General features: G+C 36.0%; 2 protein-coding genes and 1 long non-coding RNA gene across 3 annotated transcripts; 2 read left to right on the top strand and 1 right to left on the bottom strand.

The window, feature by feature from the left end:
- Positions 1-4,083: 4,083 nt before the first annotated feature.
- Positions 4,084-8,979, top strand: LOC141691190 (putative phosphoribosylformylglycinamidine synthase, chloroplastic/mitochondrial). Its single transcript, XM_074495929.1, has 4 exons — positions 4,084-4,186; positions 4,288-4,345; positions 4,456-8,633; positions 8,713-8,979. Exons 2-4 carry the CDS (start codon positions 4,304-4,306, stop codon positions 8,717-8,719), a joined length of 4,227 nt encoding a protein of 1,408 aa, XP_074352030.1. The 5' UTR covers positions 4,084-4,186; positions 4,288-4,303; the 3' UTR covers positions 8,720-8,979.
- A 3,109-nt stretch (positions 8,980-12,088) lies between these two features.
- On the top strand, positions 12,089-15,190 carry LOC141690224 (ribulose bisphosphate carboxylase/oxygenase activase, chloroplastic). Its single transcript, XM_074494918.1, has 7 exons — positions 12,089-12,312; positions 13,128-13,450; positions 13,562-13,664; positions 13,752-13,837; positions 13,927-14,402; positions 14,473-14,754; positions 14,888-15,190. The coding sequence occupies exons 1-7, from the start codon at positions 12,268-12,270 to the stop codon at positions 15,001-15,003; spliced, it is 1,431 nt and encodes a 476-aa protein (XP_074351019.1). The 5' UTR covers positions 12,089-12,267; the 3' UTR covers positions 15,004-15,190.
- A 140-nt stretch (positions 15,191-15,330) lies between these two features.
- LOC141690225 (uncharacterized) lies at positions 15,331-17,783 on the bottom strand. Its single transcript, XR_012562692.1, has 3 exons — positions 17,686-17,783; positions 16,396-16,595; positions 15,331-15,919 (listed from the first exon to the last, which is right to left on the bottom strand). It is a non-coding gene; the product is annotated as an uncharacterized LOC141690225 (long non-coding RNA).
- Positions 17,784-18,433: the final 650 nt, after the last annotated feature.

The following is an 18,433-nucleotide window of genomic DNA, read 5'->3' as shown; positions in this document are numbered from 1 at the left end:
TAATAAAATAAATAGGTAAAAGCTCTTATCAAGATAGGTAGATGTGATTAGTAGGATAAGGAGACTAGTTTAGAGCAAGTCCAACATGTGCCTTATATGATGTTTTAAATTAATATTTAGGGCATTTGACAAGAAAAGTAGTTCCAAGAGTGTCCCAGTGATGTCTTATATAATAATTTTACTGTACATTTTTATATAAAAAACTATTAATAAATTACTTGGAAAAAAAAGAATTAGTTAAATGTTTTATAATATATAAAAGTAATGTTTGTTAATTAATTTTTATCATGATTTAAATATTTTAACAATATCATTTAATATGTTATATATATAAACACACACATATATATATATATTATTTCCACTTATATCAAGTAAAAAATAATTAATTTTTATTAATAATTTCTTACCAACCCCTTTTACTAAAAGATTATTGTATAATTGTTGAAATTTGAAAATAACCATAAAAATTATTTTTTAAATATAGCTAATCATTATAACTAATACCACTAAAACACAATTCCTTAAGTAAATTTGACATAATATCTATTTTTTACTAAAAGATATAATTACACCTCTAAGATGCTCTAAGTTAGTAGTTTGGATCGCTCAGACAAGTATAATCCGAGAGAGGGGGGTCCCGGAGAAGCTGACCCCCGAGATTTTTCAATAACACCATTCTAGTGTTACTTTTATAGCAATTGAACTTGCCGATCAGTTGGCAATTGGCAACATACAATGTCCACCATCACTAACATAATGCCAAGGTCTTCTAGTATAGTTTTCTCTTTTTATTTTTCAATTTTTACCATTGTAATTTTTTTTCAGCTCTAATTATTTAAAATTATAACATTTCAAATCATTATTCTAGTAAATTTTATTGTTGATAATAAAATGAAAATGATATAAGATTTTTCTTTAATTTTAGGATATTTTTAATAATTGACCTTTATTTTTTTCAGTAATATGCATCTAGAAATTATGTATCAATTTTTTACAGTTTAATATATAACCCACATGCTACACATGTATATTCATATTTTATATTTTAAGTGACTAGACACTTTTTTGATGTAAATTCATTTCAAATAAAAAAGGGAATATGCGTAGCCTTTATAAAATTTTGAATTTTTTAATACTATGCATATTCCCGATACTTATATAGTGGGAATTTTGGGTAACTTTCAGTCATTTAAATATTTGGACCAGTAGATTCGGTGTAATATAGTCGAGTCTACTAGAACACTGTCTTGCTTATCTCGAATTTTAATAAAAAAGTTTGTACTCGAGTTTGACAAAATCTTTAATTTTAAACTCGAAACTTGCCTCGTAAAAAAGTTTCATAGGCCCGATCGAAAATCTTAAAATGCGTGCCGGACACTCTCCCAGAAACGATAACAATTGGGAGGGACGGAGGGAGTATATGTTAACAGAAAATCAATATTAATTAGCCAAAAAGAAAAGAATATTAATATATTCGAAAAAAACAGTACTCCCTCTGTCCCCCTAGAAAGTATACATTGGGGGACGGGGAGCCGACACGCATTTTAACGCTCCTTTATAACATATTTGCATAAATTATTTTAAATTTTTTTTTCTTCTGAATTAAAATTTGATATTTGAAGTTTAATAAAAAAAAGAAAATTTTAAAAATAAATTAAGGAAGTATGTTTTTTATTCACCTTAAAATGCGTGTCGAACATTGAAAAAAAACTGTATACAATCTGGTGGGACAGAGGGAGTATATCATTATCTACCGTTTATTTAAGACTTAATTGCACGAAAATGGCCTCAGTTATAATTTTTTTGCACAAAACGGGTTGAGTTTTAATAATAGACACCCGCATGTCTCTTCTTTAATTTTTTTAACACACGATTGCATTCCGTCAACTCCATTTAACGGACGTTATATATTCTAATTTTTAAAATTAAGCAGAGGGCTAAATTGGTAAAATCATATTATTTACACACAACCCCTGTATATATATGCAGACCAGAGGGCATCAGAGAAAATTGAGCATGGTTAGTGAATCCAAAGTTATGGTTGCGATTGGCAAATGCTGATGACTTTGAATTCATCACTGTTGTTGCCACTGCAGCCGAAGAATCAAACCCGTATGCAGGTATTTTTCTAGACGGAGAGGATGCGTTGTTGGATGTGTAACTCGCCCCGAGTTGTTAGACTAATTCTAATTCCTTTCTGGTCTTGGCAGTGAGGTTAAGTAACTTGATTTTAGATTTTTTTGTAGCATCATATGCTGCCAAGAATCAATAAAATATAGATGACATTAGTTTGATGTAGTTTATCAGGAAGATTACTCTGTCTTGAGTTATGCTGGACTTTTAAAGGTGAATGGAAGACTATAAGTCTTAAACTTACGCACAGAACACAATTACTTGGTCACATGTTTGATGTATATAGCTTGTTCACATTTTAGTATTGAAATTTAAAAGCAATGGAGACGTGTCTTCATTTTTTGTGGCAGAAGTTGCTTTGTAAATGAATACTACGCATCTTATTATAATATATGTTTATTGAGTGAGGTTATGTGAAGTGTAATGTTCTCAACTGAAATGTTATCCTGTACATGGCTTGCAAGTAATTTTCGTCGTCTTTGGATGAGAGTTGTCCAAAACTTTTGATAAACATAACATAAACCTTTAGTTAGATCTTTCTTTTTAATATTGGTAGAGTCTCAAAGAGACTATAATACACTCAGAAATATGCCTTAAATTAGTGTCTTTTGATAAATTTTGGGAGAGGTGAGTGAAACCCAAAACTTAGGGCGGCAAGATATCACAAGGGATCTCATCGTGCTTTGTTTGTTAGTTGTAAATTTTTATCTTAACACTAAGGTTATGCTAACTAACTAAGGAGGCAATTTTATGCATTATAGCCCCGTCAAGTAATATAATGATTTTCAATAACATGGTTGTTCATTCACTCACAAATGCAGATAGTAGAATGGGAAACGCTAACATGATTGAAGCAGAGCGACGTTTGCTAGCCAATGCACTTCTTGATTTTTCAAATCAGCGTTTTGTTCTACTCTGTGAATCATGCATTCCTCTCTACAATTTCTCCACTCTATATTCGTATCTCATGAACTCCTCCCAGAACTTTGTGGCGGCCTATGACTTAAACCACCCTGTTGGACGTGGTCGCTATAGCCAAGATATGTACCCGATTATAAAACTTTCCGACTGGAGAAAAGGGTCTCAGTGGTTTCAAATTGTCCGTCAATTAGCCAACTGATATGATGGAAGTTGAGGGACTTCAGCTGCTGCTGCTGAGGCTTTCTGAGCAATTTATTCACCAAAAGCACCAATGCCCGTAAATCAGTCCATCTCTCCAAAATCCAGTTGCTCTTTCTGCAAAGTTTGTGAAATGAAATGAGAATTTTATTTGTTTCGCTAAAACAAGTGTAACGACACACTTAAGAAAACTTCATATGTTTACCTTGTCAGAGGAATTCAAAATTCGAGAAATGTAGCAAACCATCAAACTCCCATTTTGGTGATGTGATACGGGAAGATTGTTGTGCAGGTGTTTTGGTTACAATTTGCTCTGCTTTCTTACTCGGCGTGGTGGCTCCAGCTGCGTTTTCTCAACCTCATCGGGGACTTTGGATTTCAGGGATACTAGGATTCCTGTTGTTAAAAATCTCTGGTGATTTCAGGATATACTGTATATGAGGATAATAGCAGTTAAAAATAGACATTTCCTAATTTATCCTTTTGGTTTAACGTCTGTTAGATGAAACTGACGGAATGCAATCGCATGTTAAAAAAATTAAAGAAGAGTCATGCGGGTGCCTATTATTAAAACTCAGCCAGTTTTGTGCAAAAAATTTATAACTGAGGCCATTTTCGTGTAATTAAGTCTTTATTTAATGTATCAGTATTTATATTCAGAAAAAGGCATGAATGTGTACTTTGTTGAGAATTCTTTACAATACAAGAAGAATCTTACAAAAATGGAATAACTTTCCAACTTTAAAGAAGCACCTCTAATTCTTGAAGTATATATTTTTATAGCATAATAAGTCAATTCAATTCAACAAATAATTATAACAAAAAATTGTTAAAATAAAAAAAAAAACAAAAAACAAAACTTAGGGTTCTACTCGTACTCAGCCACTTTACTCATTTCCTCACCCTCAGCACACTCCTCCCCCTCTCAAAGGTTAGTCTCTCCCCCACTCTGTATCTATATATGTATCTATATGCAACTATATTAATGCATAAGCTTCTCCAAATAATAAATATATTATTTAATTTTTGCAGTTTGGTTGGTTAGATTATGGCTGCTGCTTTAGAAATTTCTGCAGCTGAGTTTTTACAGGTATGTATATCTATGTATTTCTTGATGGCCCATTTTTTGTGTTTTTTTTGTTTAAAGTTGTGATCTTTAGTGTTGAAATTGATTTTGTGTTATGGGTTTTTTGGGTACAGGGTTCTTGTAGGCAAAAATTATTGTTGCCCAGATATTCACCTAAGCAGACTAATTGTTTGCTTTGGGGTAGTGTTAGAAATAAAATTAGACCACTAAGAGTGTGTAAAGATAGAGTCTTTTCGGTTAAAGCTGTGGTTTCGGGTGATGTGGGTAGTTCTGTTGATGAAAAGACTAAAGTTTCGAGCTTTGTTGGGAATGTGATACATTTTTTTCGGGTTCCGTTGGTTCAAGATAGTGCTAATGATGAGTTGCTGAAGTCTTTTCAGACTAAGGTTTCGAATCAGATTGTTGGGTTGAAGACTGAACAGTGTTTTAATATTGGGATTAGTTCGCCATTGTCGAGTGAGAAGCTTTCCGTGCTTAGGTGGCTTTTACAGGAGACGTTTGAGCCGGAGAATTTGGGGACTGAGAGTTTTCTTGATGAGGTCGAGGAGGGTTTGGAGAGTGTGGTGATTGAAGTTGGTCCGAGGTTGTCTTTTACGACTGCGTGGTCTGCTAATGCTGTTTCGATTTGTCAGGCGTGTGGGTTGACGGAAGTGAATAGGATGGAACGGTCTAGGAGGTACCGGTTGTATGTTAAGGGAGGAGGGGGCAGATTGTTGGAGAGTCAGATAAATGATATTGCTGCAATAGTCCATGATCGGATGACAGAATGTGTTTATACTCAGAGGTTAAGATCATTTGAGACGAGTGTACATCCGGAGGAGGTTCGATATATACCAGTTTTGGAGAAGGGTAGGAAAGCATTAGAAGAAATTAATATGGAGATGGGTTTGGCTTTTGATGAACAAGATTTACAGTATTATACAAAGCTCTTCCAGGATGACATTAAGCGGAATCCAACAAACGTTGAGTTGTTTGATATTGCTCAGTCTAATAGTGAGCATAGTAGGCACTGGTTTTTTACTGGGAAAATTGTGATAGATGGTAAGCCCATGGATAATACTCTGATGCAAATTGTCAAGAGCACGTTGAAAGCTAATCCGAATAATTCTGTTATTGGTTTCAAGGATAATTCGAGTGCAATTGCTGGGTTTCAAGTGAATCATCTGCGACCAGAGCAGCCTGGTTCAACTTGCCCATTGAGTTCGATTAGCCGTGTCCTGGATATCTTATTCACTGCTGAGACGCACAATTTCCCATGTGCAGTGGCACCCTATCCTGGTGCAGAGACAGGTGCAGGGGGTCGAATCAGGGACACTCATGCAACTGGAAGTGGATCATTTGTAGTTGCTTCTACATCTGGATACTGCGTTGGAAATTTGTATATCGAGGGTTCTTATGCTCCTTGGGAAGATCAATCCTTCACATATCCATCAAACTTGGCACCGCCATTGCAGATACTTATTGATGCAAGTAATGGCGCATCTGACTATGGTAACAAATTTGGCGAGCCAATGATTCAAGGTTATTTAAGGACTTTTGGTATGAGACTCTCGAACGGGGAAAGGCGCGAATGGTTGAAGCCAATTATGTTTAGTGCAGGCATTGGGCAGATTGATCACAGCCATATCTCGAAGGGAGAGCCTGATGTAGGAATGTTGGTTGTGAAGCTTGGAGGACCAGCATATCGTATAGGAATGGGAGGTGGTGCAGCATCAAGTATGGTTAGTGGCCAGAATGATGCAGAGCTTGATTTTAATGCAGTACAGCGTGGAGATGCAGAAATGTCGCAGAAACTGTATCGTGTTGTTCGCGCCTGTATTGAAATGGGAGGGAACAATCCTATTATCAGCATTCATGACCAGGGTGCAGGTGGAAACTGTAATGTTGTCAAAGAAATTATATATCCGAAGGGTGCGGAGATTGATATCAGGGCAATTGTTGTTGGTGACCATACCATGTCTGTATTGGAGATATGGGGTGCGGAATATCAGGAGCAAGATGCTATTTTGGTGAAGCCTGAAAGCCGTAATCTTTTGCAGTCAATTTGTCAAAGGGAGAGGGTATCTATGGCTGTTATTGGTACAATCAGTGGTGAAGGGCGTGTTGTTTTGGTTGATAGCGTAGCTGTTGAGAAATGCCGTGCAAATGGTCTACCTCCGCCTCCCCCTGCTGTGGATCTTGAGCTTGAGAAAGTATTGGGTGACATGCCACAAAAAACTTTTGAATTCAATCGTGTGTCTAATGCAATGGAGCCACTTGATATTGCTCCCGCGATCACTATAATGGATACTCTGAAAAGGATCCTGAGGCTTCCTTCAGTTGGTTCAAAACGTTTCTTGACAACGAAAGTTGACAGGTGTGTAACAGGTCTTGTGGCACAGCAGCAAACAGTGGGTCCTTTACAGATTACTTTAGCTGATGTTGCTGTTATTGCTCAAACTTATACCGACTTTACTGGTGGCGCATGCTCTATTGGAGAGCAGCCCATAAAAGGTCTTCTGGATCCCAAGGCGATGGCACGGCTTGCTGTTGGAGAAGCACTGACTAATCTTGTTTGGGCAAAGGTTACATCTCTTTCTGATGTTAAGGCAAGTGGGAATTGGATGTATGCTGCCAAATTAGATGGTGAAGGAGCAGCGATGTATGATGCTGCTATAGCTCTTTCAGAAGCTATGATCGAACTTGGAATTGCTATTGATGGGGGAAAAGATAGTCTTTCCATGGCAGCCCATGTATCTGGAGAAGTAGTTAAGGCTCCTGGGAATCTTGTAATTAGTGCTTATGTCACTTGCCCTGATATAACCAAAACTGTGACTCCAGATTTGAAGCTGGGAAATGATGGCATACTAATTCATATTGATTTGGCAAAGGGAAAACGACGATTAGGTGGATCAGCACTTGCACAGGTGTTTGACCAAGTTGGGGATGATTGTCCCGATCTTGATGACGTGTCTTACCTTAAACGTGCTTTTGAAGGAGTCCAAGACCTCCTTGAGGATGAACTTATTACTGCTGGTCATGACATCAGTGATGGAGGATTGATTGTCTGTCTCCTTGAGATGGCATTTGCTGGGAATTGTGGTGTGTGCTTGGACTTAGCTTCACAATCAAATAGCCTGTTTGAAACATTATATGCAGAAGAGCTTGGTCTTGTTCTTGAGGTTAGCAAGCATAATGTGGATAAGGTGGTGGGAAAGCTATCTGGTGTTGGCATTTCTGCTGATATTATTGGACAAGTAACGGCAGAACCTGTGGTAGAACTAAAGGTTAACGGGGTCAGTCATTTAAATGAGAAAACTTCTGTTCTTCGGGACATGTGGGAAGAAACTAGTTTCCAGCTGGAAAAGCTCCAGAGGTTAGCTTCTTGTGTGGATTCTGAAAAGGATGGATTGAAGAATCGACAAGAACCTTCATGGTCATTGTCCTTTACTCCAACAGCTACGGATGAGAAATATCTGACTGCCAGTTCAAAACCAAAGGTAGCCGTGATCCGAGAGGAAGGAAGCAATGGTGATAGAGAGATGTCCGCGGCATTCTATGCAGCTGGTTTTGAACCATGGGATGTTACAATGTCTGATCTGCTTAATGGGGCCATGTCACTTGATAAATTCCGTGGGATTGTGTTTGTTGGAGGTTTTAGCTATGCGGATGTGCTTGATTCTGCTAAAGGATGGTCAGCTTCTATACGATTTAATCAGCCTCTATTGAATCAATTCCAAGAGTTTTACAATCGTCCTGATACATTCAGTCTTGGAGTATGCAACGGGTGCCAGCTGATGGCGTTGTTGGGGTGGGTTCCAGGACCTGAAGTTGGAGGTGTTCATGGTACAGGTGGAGATCCATCACAGCCTAGATTTGTGCACAATGAGTCTGGACGCTTTGAGTGCCGGTTCACAAGTGTCAAAATACAAGACTCACCAGCTATAATGTTGAGAGGAATGGAGGGTAGTACGCTAGGTGTATGGGCAGCTCATGGTGAAGGACGAGCATATTTTCCTGATAATGATGTTCATGAAAGTGTGCTCAACTCGAAATTGGCTCCTGTAAGATATTGTGATGATCAAGGAAATCCAACCGAAGTGTACCCTTTTAATCTCAATGGTTCTCCCTTGGGCGTGGCAGCTATTTGTTCACCAGACGGGAGGCATCTTGCTATGATGCCTCATCCAGAGCGTTGCTTCTTGATGTGGCAGTTCCCATGGTATCCCAAGCATTGGGATGTGAAGAAGAAAGGCCCAAGTCCATGGTTGCAAATGTTCCAGAATGCCAGAGCATGGTGTTTGCAGGAGGGGTGGGTTCTTTATTCTTAGCTCTTTGGCTTTGTTCTTACTTGATTGTGTACTAACCCTTTTTTTCAAATGGATGTGCAGAAGCTGATTGCTCTATGAGGCACAAAACGTTTCTGTTCTTGAGACCAACTTTTTGGAGATATTCTTAGCAGGCAACAATGTACTTGTTTTCTTTATATTTTCTTGAAAATACAGATACAGAGATTAAAGCTCTTCTTGACAGCAGGGGAAACTTTGATAGTTCATGTAGGGGCAGATTTTGTCATGTTGTAACCCATCTCTGTTGTTAAAGGCATGATTGTTGACATAAGTTCAATATCTTTATATGAAATGGCTGCATTATTATTAGCCTTGCCTTTTAGTATTCCATTCTGACGGTGAGAAGATGAAAGTTTCTTTACAGTAGAATGTACTCTCAATCGTTGCTTATCAGATACAAGTTAATAATTATGTCTTAGTAGTTATTTATGTTCAAATCTCTAGCTTGAATTTCTGGTTAATTACCTCTTTTGATCTACAGTTTGAAATTGATGTTAATTAATTTTATACACATGCAGTTTTTTGTTATACTTTTAGAATTGAGTAGATTAGTTTCATGAATACTATTTTTGACTATTGTGAAACAAATGTACAGATGCTAATACTACCATAGCTTGGAATTTAAAGATGATTTTGGAATCTATTTCCTGAAATTCTACTGTTTACTTGTCAGTGTGCTCGAATAATCAATATATGCGCTCATTTGCACCCTAAGATCACGGTTCTCTAATGTAAAGGCAAAGATCAATTTGATTGCGGTACTTGCATTTGTTTATACAAGTGATTTAGTTCAGACTTGGATTATTGTTCCTTGTATTTGATCTTTATTACCATAAGCATAGTCGCTAGAGATATATGATAATTACATATTTGTTTTTTGATACTTACATGGTGCTGAAAATGTCTTTTAATAATTGATACTTACACGGTGAAAATGATTCGTTCTGTTTATACGTTTACATTGCTGATGAATGTTAGATCAGTTTCCGATCCACTAGGTATTCTTGCCTTTGAAAGAAAACCCACATCAAGTTTATGATGCTGCATATAGCGCTTACGCTGGGAGCAATAGAACTATATTTTATGCTCCTACCATTTCATTTCTAATTGTGAGCTATACTTTGAAACCTTTACCTGTCATTCTCTGTGGGACGTATACACATGGACATGACTATATTGTTATTCAAAAGTGTTTAGTAGTGATACACTTTACATTTGAAAGAATTTCTCCAGCTGTGATGAAGGTATTTAACCCTACTTTCTCTCTTGAATAGAAAATTGCAGAAGGAAATGGAGGACCCTTATCCGTAGAAAAAATGTTTCTACCAAATAGGAAGGGCATACAACTCTCAATTTAGGGAGCTACAATTTCATGTATCGGAAAAAAGAAAAGAGGAGCTACAATTGCAAAAGAGATGGTCACAGGGGGGCAATAACTGGATAAGCTGCAAGAAATTTTGCTCGAACACTGAGTGGTTGAATAAGTGTCTTTGTTTATATTGAAGCAGTGTTGCTTCTAGTAAACCAATTACGAGGGATGCTTATAGTTCTCCATATAACTTGCTGATCGATTTCATCGTCTATTTTTCTGGTTTGTTCCTAATTTGTATATTATTCCTTGTTTTTGAAAAGAATATTTATCTGACATAAGTTATGGTAATAGTTCTCCTTTATATTAATTATTAGGTCTTAGTAATAGATATATCTAAAGCTCTAGCTTGAATTTCTGTTTGATTACCTCATCTGTATCTAGTATCTACTGTTTGAATTTGGTGTTCATTAATTTTATGCACATGCCATTTTCTGTTATACTTTTATTAATATTTTTGTGACTAATGTGAATACATAGTTTGAATGCTATGATTAAGAATAGCTTGAAATTTAAAGTTGATATTGGAGATTTCTGACATTATATAATTTTTGTGACTGTGTTGAGTGTGCTCCTCGAATAATCAATGTTAAGCACTCATTTGCTCGCTGAGATCACGGTTCCCTAGTGTAAAGGCAAGAATTGTGGTACTTGCATTTTGTGTATGTCCTGATGTCCATACAAGTTACATTCTATTACTTTGTATTGTATCTGAATTACCATTAGCATAGTCGCTAGATATGTACGGGAATTGCATTTTTGTGCTTTTCATACTTAAACGGTACTTGAATGTCTTTTGATAGTTGATACCTACACAGTGCTTGAAATATGAGTCTTTGCCCCGCTTATACATTTTCATTGCTGATGAATGTTAGATTAGTTTCCGAACCCCTAGGTATTCCTTCCGTGGAAATAAAACCTACATCAAGTTCATCATGTTGCATGTACAACTTATTCTGAAGGTATATTACTATATGTCCTGCTCCACTTACCTGCAAGATATATAAAAATTGCTGAAGGGAACCATTATCCATTGAAAGAGATAAAAAGGGGAGTTGCAACTGCAAGAAAATGGCCGTGGAAGGCAATTAGCAGATGAAATGTAAGAGATTTTTGCCGAACCGCGGAGTTCGGATTAGCAGTTGAACTTGAAGCATGTTTATTATGGTCAGTTGCGGTGACAGGAAAATGATCTACCTGGGGATGCTTGTAGTTCTCCATATAAATTGCTGACTTGCTGTTTTTTCTTTCTGCCTTTAGTTTTCTACCTCTGTGGCTCTGTTTGACTATTGTTCTTTGTTTTTTTAGAAGAGTTTGGATTAATTTTGGAAATAACGATGCAGCAAAAAGCTGATAGAAGATGCTGGAACTAACATTTCTAAATTATATATGCGATCCTTGTCAAAATAAATAAAATTATATAATTTTTTTTATGTATTAAATTTTGGTAAATGATACTATGTAGTAGTATTTAGGAGTACTTTGTAATTGACTTAATTTCTGTTCTGATCAAAGTATACTACTAACTGAACATAGATTTTAGTTGTTTTAGGCTTTGAATATGATCTCATTCTCTTCATCAATTTATTTTTTGCAAGAGCATAGATCCAAAGTTTGTTCATATAATAGTAAAGTAGTAGTTTTAGTTAGTGTTCATTAGGTGATGAAATTGAGCGAAAGCTATAATGACAATAATATTACCTTAAAAGTTATAAATGAATCATTATTACCACTTGTTAATCTTTACATTTCCAGGCTCATCTTGTTTTTCCATTTTCCAGATTCTTGATGTCTTCATTAAGTCCTCACCAAAGGACAAAGTGTAGAACAATGTAGAATGCTGTTTCAAGAAACAAAGTGTAGAACAATGTAGAAGCCAATTATTGATTCAACAAGTTATAAATATTGCCTATATGTTGTGGTCACTTGTGGTGACAGGAAAATCCTCAGTTCTTCTTTTAACCCAAACCTCACATTTTTTTATTATGTGCATGGCTTCACTTCTTTGTCCAATCTTATTGTGCCGCGTGGCTTCTTGTAATCTTGATTCTGTGGTTCTTATGAATTTGGCAACTATGAAATTTCACCAAATGTTTCTGTTTTTTTGTGCTGGTACTTGGTATAAATACTTATGATCAGTCTGTTCTAGTCATTGCTCAACAAACAAAACCACCTTCATAAATTAACACCTACCTAACTATTTCTGTCTTAATATCATCACTCTATTCATGGCAACCGCTGTCTCAACTGTCGGAACTGTTAACCGAGCTCCGGTGAGTACAGCTCCTGCTCTTCCTTTTACCTACCACCTTTTCCTGCATTTTATATCGTTCGTTTAGATACAAAATAATTTAGTGTATAGTTTGTATTACTGACACAGTGACACTGGTGATTTGCATACTGTCATCTCTGATTTGTACTGCTGCTATTCACTTATTGCTGATGAAAAAATAGTTTGTCGTAGAACATGATCCCATTTATCACAAGTTTCTTTCAAAACCTGTCTTGTTTTTGCTTGCTGTGTTTGGTGTTTTTGCTACATTAGAACTAAAATATAGTTTAACATCACGTTTTTTTATTGAATCTTGATCGACTAAAGGTATAATAATCTAAAAAATAAAGCCGGTCTTAATCTATATATCTGAGTGATACAACAATTTAACCATTTTTCGTTGTGTGTATCCTGATGCTAAGACCATACGAACCCTTTGACTGTGGATTAGTATATACATGTCATCACAAATATGCTACAACATACCATACCGCGATTTTCTTCTGCGGTACGTATAAATTAGAGTTTCTGATGTGATTGTTCATATATACTGCTGTATGATGTGTTACAACAATTGTTTGCTCCGGAACATCTGCCTTACATTATTTAGGCTACTTTTTTTTTGTGTGATTAGCAAAATCATAAAGTTTTCACCTGTGATAACCTTTTATTATCAATATGTTTAAAATTCATACAGAGCTGGTTGATCATATATGGTTTTAAAGTACATAGTTAGCTTGACCATTGGCTGTGGCTCTCTTAAACAATCAAAGATGGGATTTTCTTTATTAAAATTTCCAATTAATTTTGACACAGCTGAAATTTAATGGATCTGGAGTAGGAGCAGCGCTAGTCCCAAGCTCAACTTTCATGGGAAGCAGCTTGAAGAAGGTTAAGTCTAGATTCACAAGTCCAAAAGTGTCACCAGGAAGTTTCAAGATTGTTGCAGGTGAGGTTGATGAAAAGAAACAGACAGATAAAGACAGATGGAAGGGGCTTGTCACTGACATATCTGATGATCAGCAAGATATTACTAGAGGGAAGGGAATGGTTGATTCTCTTTTCCAGGCTCCCACTGGTGCTGGAACTCATGATGCTATCATGAGTTCTTATGAGTACATAAGCACTGGCCTTCGAACGTACGTAAGAAGATTTGTTACCATTGTCCTTGAAATTCTGTCCTTTTTTTTTCTTCTGGTTTTTGTGAAAGAGTTTATGTTCTGAAACAAAGTTGGTAATTTATGTTACAGGTACATGGACAACAACCTGGATGGTTTATACATTGCTCCAGCTTTCATGGATAAACTTGTTGTTCACATATGCAAGAACTTCATGACCTTGCCCAACATTAAGGTTTATATCAAAATAAATCACAGTTTTGTATGCAATTTTTATTGAATAGGCAACAAAGATGATTAATTAGAGTGAATTGTGTGTTAGGTTCCTCTTATTTTGGGTATTTGGGGAGGTAAAGGTCAGGGAAAATCATTCCAATGTGAGCTTGTCTTTGCCAAGATGGGAATCACGTAAGTTGTTTCACAAGTCTGATAATTGTCATTGGAATTTTCAGATAATTGTCTGATAAATAATGACGTTTTTGGTGATGCAACTGCAGCCCTATAATGATGAGTGCTGGAGAATTGGAAAGTGGAAATGCAGGAGAGCCCGCAAAATTAATTAGACAAAGGTATCGTGAGGCAGCTGATATAATCACCAAGAAGGGAAAAATGTGCTGTCTCTTCATCAATGATCTTGATGCTGGAGCTGGTAGAATGGGGGGAACTACTCAATATACTGTAAACAACCAAATGGTTAATGCAACACTTATGAACATAGCTGATAACCCCACAAATGTCCAGCTCCCGGGAATGTACAACAAGCAGGAGAATGCTCGAGTGCCTATAATTGTGACTGGTAATGACTTCTCAACATTGTATGCTCCTCTTATCCGTGACGGGCGTATGGAAAAGTTCTACTGGGCACCTACAAGAGAAGACAGAATTGGTGTTTGCACTGGCATCTTCCGCACCGATAACGTCCCTAAAGAAGATGTGATTAAGCTTGTTGACACCTTCCCCGGTCAATCTATTGGTAAGTAGTTATATGATGAACTGTCAAACAAGCTTTGGCATTATTGATTGAAATGTTTGTTTTTGTGCAGACTTTTTCGGTGCCTTGAGGTCGAGAGTGTATGACGATGAGGTGAGAAATTGGATTAATGGGGTTGGAATTGACAAGATTGGAAAGAGACTTGTGAACTCCAAGGAAGGACCCCCAACATTTGAGCAGCCAAAGATGACACTTGCAAAGCTGCTAGAGTACGGACACATGCTTGTTCAGGAACAGGAAAATGTGAAGAGGGTGCAATTAGCTGACCAGTACATGAAGGAGGCTGCGCTTGGAGATGCAAACAGGGATGCCATGGCCAGAGGAACTTTCTATGGTTAGAACCCTCAATCGCTTTAGCCCGTATAGGGGACTTTATTGAAAGTTTTTTGTCATTAGCAAATTAAAATGACAGTTAATTGGATCGAACAACTGATGTTTCAAAGCTATTTATTAATAATTTTATGCAGGCAAAGCAGCTCAACAAGTTAATGTTCCTGTTCCAGAAGGTTGCACTGACCGAAGTGCAGAAAATTTTGATCCAGCAGCCAGGAGTGATGATGGGAGTTGCTTGTATACATTCTAAGCATTTTTAAAGGATCTTAAGAACTAGTATATTTGAGTTTTTTGAAGGAAGTCAAATGCATAAAAGCTTTATATGTAGTCTGTTTTGATGAATTAATATATATCATGTAACGTGAACTGTACAATGGACTTGGATTCTTTGATGGACTGTAAAGTTGTTCTTGTGTATTAAACTTTCCCATACTAAACATTTGAGTTGTGCATAGCTATAACCCACCACGGGTGTCCTAGTTGGTTTACAGTGTGATTTTAGGGGCTTACCATCCCAAGGTCACAGGAGACACGGAAGTAAGTGGATTGTCATGCTCGGTGGATACGAGTGTGCTAGCAGTTTTCCGAATTAGTTGAGGTGCCGGTGAAAGCTGGCACGGACACCGGACTAACAAAAAAAAGAGTTGTGCAGAACTATAGGTAAACACGCGAGAAAGCTAGGCACTTTGCAGCTCAAACTTTTAAACTTAATTCTTCCACAAAACTAACCATATTATGTTTCATACTATTTCAAGCCAACACTACTCCAAAATACAAGATATTCTTCCAGTTGCTAGTACTTCTAAAGCTATACATAGAGTCAGATCAACTGAAATGTTTTGGTGGAAGTACTTGTTTTCCAATATCCTTAAAAAGACGTATAATCACAATTCACAAGTGTAAAAGTGCACTATACATCTGATTTCATGAGACTGCAGGTTCGGGTAAGGCTCCTCCCCTGTCAAGAGCTCCCACATCAGCTTTCAAATGAGTAAACATCAACCTACACACAAAATCATCAACCAAGGAAAGAGATCAACGTGTTCGCACACTAAACAACTGTGAACAAGATTTTACAGCTCAATAGTTCAGGATCCATCCATGGTATGAATCCTCCAACTTAACTAGTATTTTTCTCATTCTTTGACAAGCCAAGATCACCAATCCTGCATTGAACCAAGTGCATTTTTTTTAAAGAATGAAAGAAAGAGCTAATTAACAGCTAAACCCTAAAGGGCTCAGCCTAGTAAAAATAACATCATCCCCGACCAGAGGTTGAAGGTTCAAGTCTCTTGAAAAGGGCTGCAAGTGTATTCAATTACTTCAACAAAAACATTTTTTATTGAGAAACCGGTAAAAATTCAACATACTAATTTCTGGAGAAACAAGGCAGCTGCGAAAAAATGTCAAAATATTAAGCAGGTCAATCAGCTTGCACACTGGCCTGCCACCCCGATATAACTCATAACTCACCGTCAACCTATCCCGGATCGAACAAACCTATCTCGGATACCATCTTAATTAACCAATAGCTCTAAAACTTTAAGGTGTCAAAGTGAGGCACCAACAGATCTTATGCTCTTAAAAGGAGGATCTATAGTGTTGACAAGAAGATTATGGAAGAATTAATTTGCAAACACACCTGCATGCATAGATTGAAGAAATTGGAGGCAATGCTATGATGTACATAATTAAGGAGTCCAGTAGGTGTGCGTCTATCAAATTCAGCTGCTCAAGTACTCCTTTTCCCAATTTCACTGCTTCGGGTTTCTTGGTACCTTCCTTTGTCACTTTTTCTTGATGAGACATTTTTAAGCTCCTCATCATTAACAATTTTGTGGACTGGAAAGACAAACAATTTCATGCAGACAGACAGAGAAACAATCAAGCCTAATTTATGGCAAGAAAATGTCTTCGAGGTTCAATCGGATTCTATTAATTAATTAATAAAAAAGATTGAACCATATAAGGGATCTTTGTGACGCTTAGGAATTGAGAGGAAAACGTAACAGGTCAAATTCAAGAAAACATACATAGGTAATATGTTAAAACACAAATGCTAAAATATGAAACATAATATATACTTTACATGCATGCAAATATGGAATACAAGATAGTTCCATAAAAAGATAAACTTAAAAAAAATTACATCAGCTATTTGATTTAGACAACGAGTATTTACGGCATACTTTTTATATATAACAACAAGTGTGCTAAAATTCGGAAATCGACATTATTCGGTGGAGGTACCTTTCAAGATTAATCGGATAATCGATGATTAATTAGGTTGAATAATCGGAATCAATTTTATTAATTAAATAGTAACATTTAAATTTCTATTTAAATTTCTATTTAAATTTCATTAAGTTTTCATAAGATTTACAAAAATAATACCGCATAATACTAGTTCATATTTGATATTTATGTGGTGTATACATATTTTTTTATAGTTGATTTTATGCATAATAATAAATACTCACTAATTACTAGTTAGAAAATTAATACCTACTATATATAAATTATATAAATTCGTGATGTGCTAAAATTAGTTACATAACAAATCAATTACGGGAAATGAATCTATCGAGTATATTTTCGAGAGAAATAAAAATAATTTAATTGAAAAAATTTATTCAATTATTAGAGATTAGGATTTAGGAGTCTGTAATAGTCAATATAAGTCAATATATTATTATTAAATATTAACTATTATTTTGAATTTCAATTTTTCTTTAAAAATATTTTTTATTAATTTTCACAATTTGACCCAATTGGCTGATTTTTGACCGATTTTAAAAAAAACGCATTTTGTCCCGATTTCCGATTAATTAGAACACTGATAACAAATCAGCCGATTTTTAAAACACTAATAATCACTTGATAAAAAAAATGGGAATTTCCTTATATCTCTTTACCAACATAAGAAAATTACCAGAGTTCTTTGCCATCAATTTACCAGGAGGGCAGAGGCACAGGAGATCTGAGGCAAGAACAACCCACCCATTTCAAACTAAATATGTATGATGGTTGTTTCCACCTAACAGAACAAGAGAAAATTAGTTAAATATGCATAGCTGCGGTAATAGGCTGATAGCAAATAGACCAGGTAAAATCACAACAGAGTTCCGTTCCTAAATATTTTGACGCTATAATATTTTGACGCCAGATGAGATACAGAAAGTCAGAAAGTAATAATCAGTGTTTCAAAGAAATAAAAGGGCACTTCACATTTGTACGTGTAAGGATTCAGTTACTCTCAAATCTCAAAATATTAGATAATGACCATTTTCAGGATTTTAAGCCCATTTATAGGTCGAAGAGTGTATTACGTGTTGAGTATATAACAACGAAAGCAAAACCCAAAATAAATAAATAAGAACAAGAAAATATACGAAAATTACACAAGATAAAGAATTACGTGGTTCAGAAATTTTTACTCCACAAGCCGCCCTAATTTTGTATTGATCTCTCACAATTTGTGGTGTTGTGATTTTATAATTACATGATTATTTATAAGAGAAGAAACTAGGTGTAAATCAAAATTATAGTTCAAATTTGAAAAGTAGACTCATCCATAAACAAATCTGAATCTGAATTTGAATAGTCTATTTTCACGGGTTTAATTAATAGACTCAACAAACCCAACAATCTCCCACTTGGAGTCTGGCCAATCTTCACTT

The sequence above is a fragment of the Apium graveolens genome, chromosome 10 (genome assembly GCF_009905375.1).
Source record: "Apium graveolens cultivar Ventura chromosome 10, ASM990537v1, whole genome shotgun sequence".
Lineage (NCBI taxonomy): Eukaryota > Viridiplantae > Streptophyta > Magnoliopsida > Apiales > Apiaceae > Apium > Apium graveolens.
Note: the sequence above shows the minus strand (reverse complement) of the source record. Positions and strands in the feature narration are given on the sequence as shown.

Coding starts and splice junctions, on each gene's coding strand:
- LOC141691190 (XM_074495929.1), top strand. CDS start 4,304: ATGGCTGCTGCTTTAGAAATTTCTGCAGCTGAGTTTTTACAG. Junction 4,346..4,455: donor CTGCAGCTGAGTTTTTACAG/GTATGTATATCT, acceptor TTTTGGGTACAG/GGTTCTTGTAGGCAAAAATT.
- LOC141690224 (XM_074494918.1), top strand. CDS start 12,268: ATGGCAACCGCTGTCTCAACTGTCGGAACTGTTAACCGAGCTCCG. Junction 12,313..13,127: donor GAACTGTTAACCGAGCTCCG/GTGAGTACAGCT, acceptor ATTTTGACACAG/CTGAAATTTAATGGATCTGG. Junction 14,755..14,887: donor GGCCAGAGGAACTTTCTATG/GTTAGAACCCTC, acceptor AATTTTATGCAG/GCAAAGCAGCTCAACAAGTT.